Below are 18,638 nucleotides of genomic sequence, written 5' to 3' on the forward strand. Positions count from 1 at the left end.
TAGATTGCAGCTCTTAGGCCTGAATAATAACTTGGCTGATAACCATAGAACTGACCAGGTGCCAGGGGGTTTTGAGTGAATCGACTGCAGCAAGAGCAGCAAGTTACAGGAGAGAGGACAAAGAAGCATACTGAATGTGGAATACCATCTGTGTTGTGGAGGTTCCTGATCCATCCATTCAACATGGCACTATTGCCATTGCCCTCCTCAGTGCTGCAGTAGTACATATTACGGGTGCTAGTCAAACCAGCCCTGGAGTACTTTTGTGAGGCTTTTCCAAGAATCCCTCTGGTCACACAGCATCCCCGTGTCACAGTTTTCTCAGATACATACATAGACCAGGGCCCTGCGGGATCTACCACAGTTCTGCTGGGCCTGTAAGACCGAGATGTTCTGCCAGGCCTTTGCTTGAGGGCAGTAACGGTATATACCATAGCTTGCCTCCTCCCGCTGCCCCCCCCCCACTTTCTTTGTTTCATCCTGTTGAGTTTTAAGTGGAGTCCCGATTGCCTTCCCTTAACACTAGTGTGTTAAAAAAGGCGCCATTTGGTTTTATTGCGAAATTTTAGCTTACTGTCAGAGTTGTATTGAATTTTATATATTATGTATTCAGATTATATTTTAACAGATGTTAGCCACTCTGAGCCTGGCCTTTGTCGGGAAAGAGAGCGGGGTACAAATCTAATAAAATAAATAACATTTCTCTGTGCTGCTGATTAGCATAATGTCTGTTTCTATGTAACAAAGCTACCAGATTGATTTCCCCATTGGCTTCCTTTCTCAAGTGTTTCGCCACATGGTATTTGCAGGGTTGCAACCAAGTCAGTGTCCTCAGTGTCCATCTCCCATTACGTGATTGACGCAGTAAGCTGTAACCTGTGGCCAGGCTGTACTGTGCATTATCTTGTGACGTTGATGATAGCATTTAGCACATGTAGGGGAGCTTGCTAATCAATGGGATGATACAGATATCACAAAGAAAAAAAATAGCAGGTAACTGATGTTCATCAAGTGGTCATCTGTGTAGTCATGCAACCCACTCTTCTTCTTCACTTCTGGCATCTCTGATACAGGAGTGAAGTGAGCACTGCGTTTCTGTTGGCTCAAGAACTTTTACTGGTAAAGTGTGACATTAGTGACTCCCCCCTCCCATGGCAGCCTCAAATGGTCCCCCAAATCACCTTTCCCCAGGACCAGGATTTCAAGGACCATTTCAGACCGCCGTGGAAAGGGACTTTCTTACTTTATTCCACACAGTTAGTTTTCCATTATGTAAAGGATTTGCATTGATTGTAGTGAGGACCACATGGAACTGGATCATCAAAATCCAGTGCACGTTGTGCTCAAGACCTCTGGTCAGATGAGCCTGAAATAAAAAGGAAAAGGATCATCAAAAGGGTTCAACAATAGCTGTGGTGGTTAAACATGCTTCTGAAAGTGTGACTGCGCATTAAAATCCTTTCTCTGCTGTTTCTAAAATATTGATTGTCAGTGGCATTCAGTGCCTTAATTTGACTCTGGGAGTTTGGAGAAATGTGCAGATTTATTGCCAGATTTTCGTTAATGTCTGGAGAACTCACACTCCTCTACTTTTGGAAAGTTAGTGTTAAGACTTCCTGTAAGGTTTTTTTTAAATAAGATCACAGAATGCAAGGAAGCCAAGTGGTTCCCTACAGGTGTGCTTATAGAATTATTTTCTGTGGCCAACACAGACACACAAAACTGCAAAAGTTGACTTAATACTCAGGAATAGATGGGGTCATTGTACATCTCAGTATATGTTGTTTGAGAAACAGTAGCTTAACTTCCTCTTCAGGTAGATGGCAACTGATGTGGTCATTTGTATTGTGCTTGAACAAATTGGTACTTGTTATGTGTTTAATTTCTTAAGCTTTCCTCCTGCAAAAACAAAAAAACAAAAACTAAAGCAGTTTTTCTTTTATAGCTTTTCCTTAAGTGCCATTTAATAGAGCGAGTACTTGAAGCATGGGAGATGAATGAGAAGAAACAGTGAGTAGCCCAAACTTCTCTTTTGTATAGTTTAAGATGCTGTATGAGAAGTAAGGTAGCACTTGACTCTATAGAAACATACCCTATTGGCATATAGTCGTAAAGCCCAGATTCAGCACACTTACTTTACTTTGAAGCGCATTTACATTCTGGGAAATTCTTGGGTGGGAAGAGACAAGATGATTCCTCTTGTTTCTTCTCTTGGAATGTTCTGCTGTTGCTCTTTATAGGTGCATAAACAAAATATGTCAGTTTGCTTTCCTTATCAGAAAAGCAGCTCTGTATAGGAAGTAAGTCACAATATAGAGAGGGGGAAGAGAGAGGGACAGCTAAAATGAGGAAAATTGATGAAATGTAAGTTCTCTGTTATTGGAGGAAAGTATCCTTGAATAGGTTGTGCCTCCTTCTCTATGGGCAGGGCATATGCAGATATTTTGCAAAGGCTTCCATTATCCTGAAGAGACGCTCAGCTTCCTGGTCCATGTCCTGACTGAACGTCGGATGGACAAGCTTTCACAGTCCTCCTACCTCACTTGTTAAAAATGCAGGCAAAATACTTTTAGTAATTTCTGGCCTCAGCCTCTTGCTCACAAGCAGCAGTGGTGGAAAGTATACGAAGTCGTCCCATGTGGAACAATGCTCTAAGGCAGTTACCAGAGTTGAGCCACCATGAGAGGAGAGCTTGGCTGCTCCTTCCTCTGGGACCCTGGCCCTAGGCTCTGCAACATTGGCACCTGTTCTTCAGCTGCGGCTCTCCTCTCCCCTGCCGAGACACTGGCAGGGACAGAGTGAACAACTGATGTTCTCCCACTCCGAAGTACCGGTGGTGGACAAGCCCATTGACAGAGCCACTTGAAGCTCTTCTGAGCTGGCGCCTTTCACCCCATCGAATATACAGGAGGCCCCAGCAAGTACCAGCACTGAAAGGTGTGTGTCCCCCTCCCCATCTTCCTTGTCTGCAGGAAGGGACTCCCAAGGCAAGCGGGCCAACATAACTTTATCTACCACTGGGAGGGGCTCTCCTTTCCCCCCCATCACCCTCAGCAGGGCTTCCCTTACCCAGCCCAATGTCCCTACATTCTGCCAGACCTTGAAGGACATTATGTGCAGTTTAAGGGAAGAAAGGCATGAAAAAAGGGGTTAAAGAGCAAAAAGCAATGCCACAGACTGTGGGACGAAGATTTCTCATCTTCTAAACATTCCCTACCCCTGCCAAAAAGGGGGGCATCCCAATGATCCAGCCATTCCTTGGAGGTATCTGGCACCTATTCCCTGGACCCAAGACTACTCACCGGAGTGACCATTTTAGTTTTTCTTCTAGGCCAGCAGAACGTGAGGCTGGCACTCAGTTCTGCCCTCAGTCTCCAGAGCTAGACACTGTCCCCTCTGGCCTTCTGGGACACTGCCGTCCAACTCTGCTTCAGACTTCATGGCTTCAGTTTAGGAAGAGAGGGGAGTGATCAGGGAAATGTATCACTTCTGGCCCAGCTTCTACCAGCCTCCTTCATTGGTAGGATCTTCCACTTCCTTTCTGGGGAAGGCCACTCTGGCTTAAGGCTTTGCAGGACTAAGCACTCACAAACCAGCTCCAACTCCTCATATTCTGCTGCTGCTTTCCTCTCCCCTGCCAAAGTACTGGCAGACAGCCTGACCTTTCCTGCTGTGAAGCACTGGTGGCAGATGGGCCCATCTGTAGAGCTGCTCACAGGTAAGTTCAAATTGACACCTCACATCCCATTGACACTGTGTGGCCAGGAGTGCTTGGCAAGTGTTGCCATCTTGTTTCCGGGCGATTCCTCCAAATAATTGGGGGCAACTCCCTTAAAGAGCCCTTGAGGTCCCAGAGCTTGCCCTCAGCAAGTATATCCTCCTCTGCCTGCTCAGAGCATACACACTCAGGGCTGAGAAATGTCTTGAGGTCCCAGCTTCTGACCCATTCAGGTACCAACAGGACCTCCTTAAGATCAGTAGAGCCTCTAGATTCTCTGGGGATATTGTTCCAAATGAAGTCTTGGTGGAGATCAAGGAAAAGGAGAAGTCAGTGCCCTCTTCTTCCAAACAAGATAGAAGAGATCCAACAGACCAGATTAAATTTCTCTTTGGCATCCAGAGTTTCCTTCTGGCAAAGGGACCCCAAACTACATTAGTCAGCCTGGAACAAATCCTGATACACCTCCAAAGCCAACTTCTCATTAAAGGGTTCCTTGGTGCACTGCTGGGTACGTTGTAGACTTCCTCCATTCCCTGAGGAGCAGGGTCTCCTTTCTCCTTAGGATCCAACAAGCCAGGGCAACATTGGCAAGGTTCCAAGTCACCAGATACTTGTGGCAGACCTAAGCCATGGTACCTGTTCTGTTGACAGAAAGTTTTCTGGGACCTTCCCCTATCCCATTTATCATGCTTGAGAAACATGGCACTTGGAGACCTCTCCTAGATCTACAATGCCCTCAGATGACAAGAAGGGGGAGATTGGTACAGAAACCTTACAATTTAAGTGGAGGCCCTCCTGGCAGGGAATGTCTTGACCTCTATTGATTTGTACAAAGTTTAACCCCAGGTTCCCATGCTTCCAGGCTCCTGACAGTACACTTGCTTGCATATTGTCACCAACACTTTTATTACAGAGCCCCTCTATTTGGGCTGCACTTCCCCCCAAGTCTTCACCCAGTTGATGGTCTCGGTAGTGGCCATCTCAGGTCATGAAATGTATACTTCTAGCTCATACATGGATGACCTTGTATCCAGGCCACCATGCACATCACAGTATCTCTGAGATGTCCAGTCACCCCACAGGTCCTCCACACCCACAGATTCCTGATTTCACCTGAAAGCCCACCCTAAAGACCATCGTTCATCTAGGGATGTTGATCGACTCTGCTGGATTATCTGTCCCCCTCCAAGAATAATGTCTCTTCATTCTCAGGACAACAGTAGCTCCTCTCTGACATGTGATGCCTGAAGATATGATGGCCCTGTTGCAAGTGCTGGGTCTCATGAGCTCCTTCCTAGTAAATGTGCCATGATCCCAATTCCACTCTTGTCCCTTTTAGTGGCTCCAGTTGCCTTTTCATGGGACATCCTTCAACCTCATTGGAGGTAATGTAACTATTATTCCTAATGTATGCTGCTCCTTAAGATGGTGGCTCCAGGACTCCCATCTAGTAAGAAGTACCTTAAAACTTCTCAGAGTGGAAACCACCATGGATTCTAGACTACTCAGTGTATGCTGCCATTACCTAGTCACCGAAGGAAAATGGCATAACATTGAAATAAGACATAGTATCTAGTAGTTGGAGCAGAGAGAAATCTCACTTGTGCTGCTGTCCTTCCAGCTCTTTATAACAGACTCTCACGCCCTCATCCTCACTGACAACAGCTAGTAAACACCCTGTCAGGGAGCTGTGAGGTCTCACTCTCCCCAACAGAAAGTGACTACTACTTCAGGGAGCAGAGACCTGTCTTCCTTTCATCGAGCTTAACATCTTCAGGGATTAACAACCTGAAGGCAAACTAGCTCAGTCAATGGGACCTGGATCTAGGAGAAGAGCTCAAAAATCCGTACGGTGACCAGGAGGGGGAGCGTTTCCTGCCTGATCCTTCTTGCATCCCCAGCCAGCATCATGCCAAAACTACAGCACATGTGCACGTTGGTGAGGCAGAGGGTGAGGATGCTCTCAGTACCCAGGACACAAGGGCTCTACACCCTCACTACATCTCCACATAGCCAGGGAGTTCAGTAGATTACAAGAGAAACAACAGTGGACATCTTCATTGCATCCCTCTGGCCAAAGAGACCCTGGTTTTCTGACCTCGTGGAAATGGCACAGCAACCATTGATGATCTTCCCAATGGACCACAGCATCTTTCTGCAGGCTTCCCTGTTCGATCTCGCTCTGGGACAGGCTCTGCCTCTTTTCACTGAAAATGAAAGGAGGACACTGGCGTGACATGGCTAGCTAGAAAAAGTCTCCAGGTGGTCTTGGCTTTTTGAAAGCTCTTAACCCATGAAACCTGCCAAGCCACTTCCCCACCTACCACAGGTGTGTTAGAGGTTCTCCACTACCTCCATGATATAATGCATCAGAATCAACTCTTTGGCACCAGACAGTGATTCTTCATGGGTGCCCTGTCCTGTCACAGAACACTTACTTGCTAGACACAGTCAGTTACAGCCTTCTCAAAGGGAAGCAGCCTTAGCATGGTTTCCTTTTTTGGAATCTCCCCAGGGTGTTGAGAGCTCTACTCAGACCTCTGTTGAGCCCTTGAGATTTGTTGCATGGAGAATTCAGCCATTCAGAGTAGCTTTTTGTGCCCTCAACCTTAGAAGAAGAGTTGGTTTTTATATGCCGACTTTCTCTACCACTTAGCAGGGAGGGGGGCTTCAGAGCTATCTTTCCTTTGGCTCAGAGATGAGCTTTGATCCTTTCAGGAGGATTGGGTGACCTTACTCACCAACTCCTCTTTCTTGCTATCTGTTATCTCTTTATTCCAGAGGCACCAGGACAACTATCTGTCTTCAATCTGTAGTCATCCCAGCCAACTTATGAAATACGTCTAACATAAGTTAGAGGTCCAGGGAACTCACCACATTTACTTAAGAGGATAACAGTATTCATATCACTGGATTCCTGTTGATCATATTTTTACCCAACAACGGGAAAGATGGCATAATTGTAAAACTTTTCCAGATGCATCAGAACATGCATTTCTCTGACTTACAGCAGTCAATATCTCCTGTCATTTCCAAGGTTACTACTTTTTTTTTTTTTTTTTGCTAGAGTGGCCACTACATATGCAACCCTCTCCACCAGTGTATCCATTGCATGCATAGGTAGGTCAGTGACTTGGGCTTCGGCCTCTACTTTGGTAAGGCACTACCAAGTAAACTTGTTTGCCTCAGCTGTGGCTGCTTTAGACAGAAATGTTCTCAAAAAAGGAGTTCCTTGATTCCTCTCCTTTCAACATTTTCCCCATCCAGGATAATAGAGCTTTTCAATATTCCATACAAGGATACCTTTGTTCACTGATGGAGAATGAAACATTCGACTTACTATAAAGGTTTATCTTGTCAGTGGATTGGAAGGTATCCTTCCCAACCCTATTTGGCAGAGGAGAAATTGGAAAGGAACTCACTAAATCCAAAGGGATACTATTAGGTGTTTTCCTCACTTATTCTTCAGCCTTACACATCACTTACAGGTCTGCAGGTCAGATTCTCTCTTATGTGATTGTGACACTAGAAGTGGATCTGTCTTCATCAGAAGCTTGGCCAAACATTAATTGGGGAGTTGAGTGCCTCTTCAGCATATGGGAAGCCTTTGCAAAATTTGCATATGCCCTGCCCACGGAGCAAGGAAGAGACACAACCCTTACAAAGATACCTTCCAATCCACTGATGAAAAGAAGCCTTCACAGTGAATCCAATGTTCTGTTTAAACAATAGTAACTATAATAGTTTAGTTCTATGCTATGGCATTTTAGAATACTCCATAATAACTATAACATTTTCACAGCTGTCTATTTAAATTACTGTTTTCAACTTTGTAGGGCTGAAGGAGGACGGCGGTATGGCTACATGGGTCACTTAACAAGGATAGCTAACTGTATTGTGCACAGTACTGATAAAGGGCCAAATAGTACACTAGTACAACAGCTTATTAAAGGTAACTTAATTTTTTAAAAAATAATTCCTTTACTTGATCTGCTTTTTATATGTCTAGAGAATGCATCATTATGAATATAAGACAGTTTTTATAAGCTATTGAATAGTCATGTCACTTACGTGCAGATGATTCTCTGATTTGAGATAGGTGTCCCTTAAGGCTGGCAGAGTCTCTAATGTATTCTGAATACAAGGAAATGACTTCATGTTGTTTCCAGAAAAATATGGCATCCATATACCCATGCTGCTCCTGTGCCAAGCCATTACCTCCTAGGTTTCTTTTGAACCTTATTTTGCTTGGGGTTCCAGACTTGATTTGAAGTTTGCTTTCCCCTTTCTTCATAACTTTGTAGAGTTATTAACTGTAGCATTCAGTATCCAACCTTGACAGCTACATTACTGATCAGGCTTTTCCAGCAAATGTTGTAGTCTGGTACTATTAGTAGCAGATGATCAGGTATTTATGAACTCCATCCTTGCTGGTTGCTGTATAATTTTGTATGAAGTGTTGAATGGTGCGGCATGTGTCCCTGCCTCCCACCATTGTGGCGGAGGACGACAAGAGCCCCTCAGCTGCCACACACCCCGTCTTTTCTTGCCGCCCGGCTACGCGCCTTGGTTTGGCAGAGGGGGCTCCTCCCTCCCTCCTCCCTTCTCTCCACCGTGAGGAGTGAGGCGTGGCTGTCCGGTCCTCGTTTCGGCCACCGCCGCCTTCCCTCCTCTGTCTCTATGGGCGACCGGATCTGGGCGACCTCTCACCCCCACACCTCCTCCTCCTCCTGTTGGCTCTGCCTGGCCCCAGGCGGGGAAGGCGATAATGCTTCCTGGGCCAGGACCGAGCTCGTTTTGCCCTCCCCGTGCCTCAGACTGAGAGTTTGGAGCCGGTCCGGCGCATCGCCTTCCCGCCCCCCGCGCAGGCCGCGTCTTGCCCAGCCGGGATCTTGCGGGGGAACTTCCAGGGCGGGGGGCGGATTTCGCACCTTAATCACCAGCCCACTTGGAAGGGGTAAACTCTCCTCCTCGCCGCCTTCCTCCTCCTAGTCCCCCTCAGGCGGCTCCCAAAAGTCCAGCTCCAGGCTGCCTTTCTTCCCCAGTTCCTTCCTTCTCATTCCTTTCCCAGTTCCTTCCTTTCTTTCTGTCCCTCCCCCACTCTTCCTTCCATCCTTCCTCCCTTTCATCCTTTCTTCCCCAGTTCCTTCCTTCTCTTTCCTTTCCCCCTTCCTTCCTCTTTCTTTCTCTCTGTCCCTCCCCCCACTCTTCCATCCTTCCTCCCTTTCATCCTTTCTTCCCTAGTTCCTTCCTTCTCTTTCCTTTCCCAGTTCCTTCCTTTCTTTCTGTCCCTCCCCCACTCTTCCTTCCATCCTTCCTCCCTTTCATCCTTTCTTCCCGTTCCTTCCTTCTCTTTCCTTTCCCAATTCCTTCCTTCCTCTTTCTCCATCCCTCCCCCTTTCTTCCTTCCTTCTTTCCTTTCCCAGTTCCTTCCTTCCTTTCTCCATTCCTCCCCCTCCCTTCCTCTACTAGCGTTTGCTGTTCTTTCCCTTTTCGGTTCTACATATTCATGCAAACAATCTTTTTCAAGCATGAACCTTATCGAGTAAACTGAGAAGTCGTCTTATTGATGAGAACCTGGAATCATGGCTAAAATTAAAAACAACAACATACAAACCTGATTTACCCAAACTTTCCAAGGAGATGCAAGGCCATTGTTCACATTGTTTGTCAGTCATTGTCATGATTTAATTTTATGGATACCTTACTTACAATTCAGTTTTTATCAATAAATAAGATCATTATTAAGTATGATATCAAGTTTTATTCAGTGTACCCATAGTTTAATTAAGACTTAAAACTTTAATTAAAGTTTATTAAGTTAATAAACAGTGTACCTACCTATATAGTTTAAGTTTAAGAAATTTGGCTCTCAGAAGAAATCTCAATGGTTGTACTGTTGATATTTGGCTCTCTTGACTAATGAGTTTGCCGACCACTGGCATAGACTAAACATTAGGCCATCCATCCATCATGGTAACATAGATAATTAAAAAAGATAATTACATGAGTCCATAAAAGTTTCTTACCCTAAAAGTAAGCAGGTCACAGGCAAAGAGCCCCTTCTGAGAAGAAGCTCTAGATCAAAACAATTTCCCATATTTATAGGATTTTAAAATCATCTCCTTACAATAGCTAACTGTCCCACTTGGTTAGGGTTAGCTTCAAACACTATAGAAGGTTATCTATCCTTAAAATATCTTCTTGTGTGTGTGTAAAGTGCCAGCAAGTCACAGCCGACTTATGGCAACCCCAGCAAAGGGCTTTCATAGCAGGCGAGAAGCAGAGGTGCTTTGTCATTGCCTTCCTGTGCAGTGTCTTCCTTGATGGTCTCCCAAGTATTTACCCTGCTTACTTCTGAGATCTGGGAAGATCAGGATAGTTTGGGCTATCCATGTCAGTGCTAAAATATCTTCTTAGAACATATAAAATGTTCATTCTTGCAACTTTTTATCTTAACAAAGCCTATATTAAAATAATGACGACAAGTTTCACATACATATGAATATCTTCTGGTCCTCAACCAATACTCCCCTCCTTGAACCATATCTTCACTTTTGTGAAGTTGGACATTCTGGCGATTCTCAGACTCTTCTGCACCTGGGCCTCAACAAATGGTATCTATTGATAATGGGCTAGACGGCTTCTAATCTACACAAACCCATATAATTATGTTGCCACTTTGGCCATTTATTCATGGCTGTTTCCTCACAGTCACCCTGCCGACTACTTCGGGGCTTTGCTTTGATTATGCTTGCATTTTCCAACTGTCAGAGGTCACCTGGCTTTCCCCGTGTGTTTTGCCCGCGTTTTCTGGATGTTGGCTGAACTCTAATCCAGAAAACACAGGCAAAATGCGCAGAAATGCACAGTGAGAGCGAGGCGATTTCTGATGGTCAGAAAATGCAAGCATAATCAAAAGCAAAGCCCTGAAGTAATTGGTCGTGTGACTGTGAGGAAATAGCCATGCATAAATGTCCTTTGTCGTCGTCTTACTGCTCTTCAAGGCTATTCTATTCTGAGTCTCTAGTCTCCCTTCTTGGCATACTTCCCTGAGAGACCAGGTTTGTTCTGTTTATGTGTGCCATAGCATCCTCTATGGTCTTTTTGGTCAAGTCCAGCAATTGTCCCCCTATATTTCTGGCCATATCTATGTCAAGGTCCTGGGACCAGTATAGCAGGATGTCCTCAAGATGTTTTTTTTTAAATTGCATATAATTCCAACATTTGAATCAGAAACAAAAATATAGTTATATTACATAATAAACATTACAGCATATTCTAAAGTCTTGCTGAGTTCAACTATATGATTTTACTTAGTAGCCCTTAAATCTTGATTCTTAACCCACAAACAGTCCTTTATAACAAGGTGAGACAGAAATGAAGTCTAAATATATTACAGTACTTATTTATTGAGGATATCTCTAAATCATCTCATAGAATCATAGAGTTGGAAGGCACCACCAGGGCCATCAATTCCAACCCCCTGCACAATGCAAGAAATTCACAACTACCTCCCCCCTCCACACCCCTAGTGACCAGAAGATGGCCAAGATGCCCTCCCTCTCATCATCTCTTCAAAGTCCTGCTCAAGATGGCTTACAATTAAAAAAATAAAAATAAAAACAAGCCATTAAAAACAAGATATTGGATATAAACACCATAAAAACTATCCATAACACAGAAGCAGACCATTAAAAAAGCTGGCAAGATTAAAAACCCTATTGAAAAGCCTGGGCAAAAAGATGTGTTTTGGCCTGGTGACTAAAAGAAAGTAAAGTAAATGCCTGGTGAGCTTCCAGAGGGAAGGCATTCCAGAGCTGAGGTTCTGCCACATAAAAGGCCCTGCCTCTGTTTGCCATCTACCTCACGTTTGAAGAGGGGCACAGAGAGCAGGGCATTAGAGGGAGATCTTAACTGGCGAGCTGAATAGTACAGGGGGAAGCCTACCTTCATGTACCCTGGCCCAAGTCTTTTAGGGCTTTAAAGGTAAGAACCAACAATTTGAATTGTACCTAGAAGCAGATGGGTAACCAGTGCCAGTCTTTCAGTAGGAAGTATCTCAACCTTCTGGTTTCAACATATTCCAGTAATTAATAAAAGGCTTCTACTTTTTTCACACAAAAAATTCGAATATATCACTTTCTTCCTTTTGCATACTAAATTTTGTCCATGATCAGACTATACCAATAATTCCTTAACCATATCTCTTTTGGTGGTTTCATTGATTGTGTCCAGTATTTTGCAGGAAGTAATCTTGCTGCAACTATCATATATGTCAGTCAATATCCATTCTCTTTTCTCAGTTTTTTTCATCTATCCAAACAGGATCATTATTTGACTAGATACCACTTCTCCACTGTCTCACTGAGTACATTACAGATATTTTGCCAAAATTACCTCACTGTATGACAATATTGGTTGTTGCTTTTTTTAAATCATCATACAGATCTGAAGGGTAGAACCATTTGGAGAGCAGTTTCGTGCCATTTCCTCTTATGTTGACATTAAAGTATGCAATATATCTTTATAGATTTTCTCCCAAACATTATTTGTGATTTGAAAGATTTCACTCTGTAGACAAGTCCTTTGTACTCTAACTCTGTTAGAGTGTGTGTGTACATGCCCCGTCAAGTCACAGTTGACTTATGGCGACCCCTTAGGGTTTTCAAGGCAGGAGACATTCAGAGGTAGTTTGCCATTGCCTGCCTCCGCATGGGCTAAGAGTTCGGAGAGAACTGTAACTGGCCCAAGGTCACCCTGCAGGCTTCATGTGGAGGAGTGGGGAATTGAACCCGGCTCTCCATATTAGAGTCTGCCACTCTTAACCACTACACCACGCTGGCTCATAACTCCGTTAATACATCATAGACTTTAATCAGCCACCTTCTTGATGTCCTACAGCCAAATGCTTAAAGGTGTTTAAAGGCTGACAGATACCAACTTGCAGACTTTTAGTTTAAATATAGTTTTTCATTTGCAAAAACTGAAATCTCATTTGATGGAATTTCAAAATTCTTTTAGAGGTGAAACCCAACTACCAGTGAAGCCTTAGCTATAGATAAGCCTGCAGGGATTTCCAGATTCATTGAAGCCTGTAGGCACCAGTATATCCAAGGTAATCTAGAATTTTCTACTTTACCAGTCAACAATGTTCAAGTTATTTCATGAAAATCAAATGTAGCCCTATTTAAAAGCTGAAACCTACTTAAGAAATCGCACTATTCCATGTCTTTTGGAATAGATGAATTAGTTGCTTCAGGCAGAATCAGAGAAAGGGGTATATACATTTTTAAATACATAATTAGTGATTGAAAACATGATGATATAATAAGCCATATTTACACAGGGAGCTTGTGCATCACCTACATCCCCATCTATGCAGATATTTTGAGTGGAGTGAGTAGAAATGTATGGCCGTCTGTAGGAAGAACCTCTACCAGTTTCTCCTGCTGAAACTGGTTTCTTCAGTCCTGGTCTTGTATGTTGTCTTTCTGCACTAGGGAGGAGCAAAGCAGTATTTCTGAGATGTTTGAGTAGTTCCTCTCAGTTAACCTGAGCTCTGCTTACCCTGTATATATGCTGTAATGGTGTGCAAATTAATGTGCCTTGTGAAACACTTGGTATTAAAACTTTTTGTTTGTTTGACTTTCTAGAGCTTCCAGATGAAATCAGGGAGCGATGGGAGACATTCTGCACGAGTTCTTTAGGCGAAACAAACAAAAGAAACACAGTGGATTTAGTAGGTTTCATAGGATGAAATTTGAGAAGTGACTGCTTAAAAATTATTTAGTTTATTACACATAAGCATATCTTAACAAAACACAAGAAAAACAAAAAGGCAAATGCAAAACAACACAGAAATTGAGAAAAAGGAAATAATAACATCAAGTGTTTGCGATTATTGCCATACATTTGGCTTTACAGCTTCAACAAGATGTTGCTATAGCTCCACCTCTTATTCCTACTTAATTTGTCAAATTACATCTTTCCATAGAGTCCTAGTGTGGAGTGGAGGATGAAGAGTTGTTGAGTGTTTATTAGCAAAAGATATAAATGATTCCAGATGACATAAACCAAAAATCAAGGGAGTGAGGATGTTTATCTAATCTGATGAGTTAATTTTTCCAAGAGAGCTATATTCTAGAGGTGCTCATACCACATACTAATAGTAAATTTTATTGTGGATTTCCAGCATTGAAATATGATGGATGTCACTGTTATGCGAGACGGAGGGCAGCCCCAGCCCCATGCAAGGCAATGTAGAGGGTGGTGCCTAGCATGACTGAGGCCCACACAAGGGCCGTATGGGGTAGAGGGTGCCAGGAGGCGGGGAAGGTGGAAAATTGAAGATGGGGAAGAGATAAGTGTAGGTCAGTTGGCAGATGGGAAGGAGAAGAGGAGGCAGGAAAGAGGGAGCAGCTGTGGGTGCTTTCAAGGAAAGGAAAGAAGAAATAGAGGGGGATAGGGAAAAAAGGTTACCCTGCAAGTGCTTGCGGGTTCCCGCTTGTACTGCTTTCATTTGCTGAGGAGATTTGAGGATGACTTGCATTGTTTTTTACTATTGAAAGTTTATCTTGTGTACTGGTTGTACAACACTGTGTATCTAAAACAGAGACAGGTATTAAGTGCTGGGCATATTATTATTTTTTTCATTAGAGGTAACAACCCTTCATTAACCCTTCCATGTGGCAGCTATAGACATGGGTGTGGTTTGGAAGAACATTCCCCTAGAAAAATGTAATGATGCATTGAATGTTTGTAGAATTTGAATTATTGCAGGTAACGGCAATTTAGGAAAAAATCTTCCTCTGCAAGTGTAGTTTTCTTGTTAAAACTGGCTTGGATATATTAAATGTTTTATGGTTGCATTAGGCTTATTTTCCTGCAAAGAATAAAGTAGTTATGGACATTCGTTTAATTTGTATGGCTATATCTTGTAAAAGCCATTATCTTTAATTCAATTTTTTTTGTCTCTAGGTTACTACCTGCCATATTCATTCATCCAGTGATGATGAAATTGATTTTAAGGAAACTGGTTTCTCCCCGGATTCCTCTTTGCAACAAGTAAGTCAAAGTTTGAGATGTTTCCTGTTTTATGCATTGGCCTCTTGGTTGAAAAAGGCACCTATGAAGAAGTTTTGCTTTTGGGACTGTGCTGCTTTCATGGGTGTGAATCGTTTTGTAGTGCAGTGTTCATTTAATTAGAATTTCAGTTTTCTGTTGAAACTTGTCAGTTGTCAGTTTTTAATTCTGCAGATTACTTGGTGTGGCCATGAAACTTAAGCAAGGACATTTAATTTTAGGTGGAAAGTGGCTTGCGCTTGCAAACTCATCTACAGTAAAATTAAAGGAAATAACGACAGTTCTTCAATCTTAAGTGATCAGCTGTGATAACTGAAAGCTGTTGAGTTTTGAAACTTTTTTATAATTAAATAATCTGATACATAAAGTGCAGGACAAATTTTTACTTAATTTCAGCTGGTGAATTAGGACCTGCAGCTGGTGGTCACCTTTACTTAAATTGGGTCATGCCAGTGGAGCCTCCACCGTTTTTTCTTGTTTAGGATCTTAAAGAGAAGGTGAAAGGGGGAGAAACATGGGGAGAGAAAGGGAAAGGGAAAGGGGGACAGAAGGGAGAGAAAGATTGACGGGGGGGGGGAAATGAGAGAAAAGGAAAAGGCAGAGCAGTCAAGGCTAAAATTGGGTTCTGAGTATGAAAAGACAAAAGGAAGCAAGTTTATTCCATTTGTTTTCCTTCAGGGACTACAGGGTGTTACACCATGCACCCATAGAAAAAACGACACATGTCTTCCTGAAGGTCCCATCTGCATACAGCTATTTTATATGCAGCTATGTTCCCTGATTGGCATGGGCACTTCAAACTATGTGGGTAGATAGAATTAATTTTTCCTCTAATTTTTAAAAGATTAGGATTTTTTCAACAATTAAGTGCAGCAGTTGGAATACTGTTGGCTATTCCAAGTTATCATGGAGATAAAGATTTAGGTTGGATCCTTGTGTGAGCAGAAGGCACTCACCCTAGAAAGTCTTTCCCCAGCAGCCCCAAGTACCTTCAGTATTGCTCTGCTGGGGTTCCTGGGATCTTCATAAGCAAAATGCACTGTGGTTTGAGGATTATAATGAGTGCCATACCTCACTCTTTCACTAGCTGGCCAGGTTTGGCTTGAGGCTCATTCAAATAAGAGAAGAGCAAGAAAGGGGCAGTTTTGTCCATTTCCCCTTGCCTCAGTGCACTTCCCATTGCATTTGACTGTGAGAACCCCCCACTCCTTAGCTGAGTGCTTTGGTTTGGGGAAGGAAGGCTGCTGAAGAACAGGTAAGGTGAGGGTGATTGTTGTGTACAAGCTGCTCTCTCTTACACAGCCATATGTTCTAACCCATAGTATTTAGATGGTTGATTCTATACTTTCATCCTCAATAAAATAACTGTGTAGTTACTGGCTTTACGAATGTATAGTACCTTTATATATGGAATATTTTGGAAGTATGTTTTAGTGAAGTCTGTGTTCTCTACAATCTGATTCCACTTAATTTGGGGGAGTTGTTACTTCACCAGGTAGTTAAAAAGATTTTTTGATTCTATCTACCCATAAGGGAAGGAATCCCTACTCACTTATGAACATGCCTGACCACTGTGGTAAATCTTTAGAGGCTCTGCTTTGGGTGCCCCCACCTTTTCAGATTAGATGGATGGCAACCCAAGAGAGCTCCTTCTTGGTGGTGGTACCAAAGCTCTGGAACTCTTTCTCCAGAGGGACTTGTCTGGACCCTTCTGTTGCCATCTTCCACCAGTGGGTGAATATTTTGTTTTGTTTGGTATTCCGCAGTAATCCCTCCATCCTGCCCAATGTTTTAATTTTTATTTATTTTTATTTTTTTGTATTTCAACTTTTTAAAATTTTTATTGAATGGAGTAACTTACTTGACTTCCAAGTAAGTGTAATGGCAGGTGTTTGTGGGGCTAAGCTTTGCCATATTTTAATGGTGAATAATGTATTATATTAAGTGCTGTGCGGAACCATTATTTCAATTCCACTTGCAGCTGATTGTGGAAAAGGAATCCTTTCATCAGCATAAAGGCATTGTAAGCTGGAAATAACCTCAGTTAGGGTATCCATTCAAATCTTCATTGTTATTTTTTAAAGTGTTGCTGAAGTTAGGTTTAATGCCACAAATGCAAAAAAAAATATCTTCATTTGAATAGTTACCTCATCATGAACCCATTGTGTTTGGCACTCCTGATAGTTTGCAGTTCTTAATAAGTAATTTTTCTAGCATTTGTTTATGTAATTTAGCAAAAAGTATTTCTGGAGCAAAATGGGCAAGTAGTATTTAGACTATTATTAGAATCATTATATCACTGTCGTTGGTCCTGGGGTTGCCAGGCCTTTTCTGATTATCAGATGCAACAAATGACGTCCAATTTTATTGACCAGTTTGGCTTCAACGATGAGAAGTTTGCTGATCAAGATGACATTGGCAAGTGAGTATGGGTTTGTTTGTAATATTTGCCTTTATTTCCCATTTGTTTATTTCACAATGGTTAGTAGTTTTGTCTCCTTACTGATGATGAGCTGTATTGTATATAGTTAGCCTTGTTTTGTTTCCATGTTTGCCTTGTGCGTGCTCATAAGAAATTTGTCACTTAAATATATACCTTCTGTTCACTATTTCCATTCCTTGCATTTATGTATGCAAATTCTCTTTTTGTGTCCATCATTTTAATAGTTGAACAGAATGCTCAGTTTTGTGGATTTCTTTCCCTGAAGTCTCATGATCCTGATCCAGAGTTCCATGGCTTGGAATGTACTGTGTTCGGATGCAGGCTAACTTTTCATGGAAAGGTTAATATTTACCAATGCAGCTTCTTTCTATATGGAAAGAATTCATAGTCTTAGTCTAAGGACAGATGTTGAATAAATGAATATTGTTCTGATCCATTTAGTATCCAGAGTTATTAGAAGTCCAGAAGCATAATTTGTTTTAATTGGTGCAATTATATTATTATATTTAAATATCTGACCTCAAAGGTTTGGGGTGGGTAAGTATTAGGTTGTAAGTACACTATTGAGTTAAGTGGCTTTAGTTCTCGACTGCCTGTCAAGTAGGTAACATTATCATTGATTGCCCCCAAACTTAAAAAGGACATGAAACAGCACTCCAGACAATGCATCTTTACTTATCTAAATGCATTTTTATTTATAGATTCATAGATATATAATTCACAGATCTCAGGTATAGACCCATGTGCCTGATGGCTTTCAGCCAACTCCTTAATATTCAGTTAAGAGTCCTATTTGCTGTATGCCCTTTTTTTCAGGGTCTCAGGGAGAAATCTGGGGGTTTTATCCTCAGGGCAGTCAGTATAAATTAATTTTGCCCCACTGGCTCTCAGAAGCAAGAGAGAACATGTTGCCCCAAGTCCCCAAGTCTCCATTTGCCCCTCAAAGTTCTAAATGCCCTCAAGATTTGCAGATTATATGGGGTGGTGGTTATGGCCTCTGCTAAAAATTACTGGTTTAATACAGGTTGAGTATCCCTTATGTGGACATCCAATATCTGGACTGATCAGAAAACCTTTTGAGCCGGCATGCAGGCGTTACTCACAGGCCTCAGCAGTGCCATTGATGATTCAGTGTACACAATATTATTAAAAATATTGTTTAAAATTACATTTAGGCTATGTGTATAAACATATGAATTTCAAGTTTAGGCTTCAGTCTCATCCCCGAGATATCTCATTATGTATATGCAAAAATTCCAAAATACTGAAGGATCCAAAATGGGGACCCCTTCTGGTCCCAAGCAGTCCAGATAAGGGATACTCTGCCTGTATAAATATTATAACATGTTTTTATTATGTATTGTGTTTGAAGCTATTTCCTGTGAAAGT

The 18,638-nt window shown here is 42.4% G+C and overlaps 1 protein-coding gene across 8 annotated transcripts in view; it reads left to right on the forward strand.

The window, feature by feature from the left end:
• Positions 1 to 18,638, forward strand: part of PPP6R3 (protein phosphatase 6 regulatory subunit 3) — a 113,931-nt gene that overhangs the window by 57,901 nt on the left and 37,392 nt on the right. For 4 of the 8 annotated variants that reach the window (XM_056852214.1, XM_056852215.1, XM_056852217.1 and 1 more), the window contains 5 exons: positions 1,946 to 2,010; positions 7,558 to 7,673; positions 13,378 to 13,463; positions 14,702 to 14,788; positions 17,131 to 17,228. In XM_056852214.1, coding sequence (XP_056708192.1) covers positions 1,946 to 2,010; positions 7,558 to 7,673; positions 13,378 to 13,463; positions 14,702 to 14,788; positions 17,131 to 17,228 — 452 coding nt within the window. The remainder of the gene's footprint in view (positions 1 to 1,945; positions 2,011 to 7,557; positions 7,674 to 13,377; positions 13,464 to 14,701; positions 14,789 to 17,130; positions 17,229 to 18,638) is intronic. The other 4 variants (XM_056852216.1, XM_056852220.1, XM_056852221.1 and 1 more) reach the window with 2 other exon arrangements.

The sequence above is a fragment of the Euleptes europaea genome, chromosome 6 (genome assembly GCF_029931775.1).
Source record: "Euleptes europaea isolate rEulEur1 chromosome 6, rEulEur1.hap1, whole genome shotgun sequence".
Lineage (NCBI taxonomy): Eukaryota > Metazoa > Chordata > Lepidosauria > Squamata > Sphaerodactylidae > Euleptes > Euleptes europaea.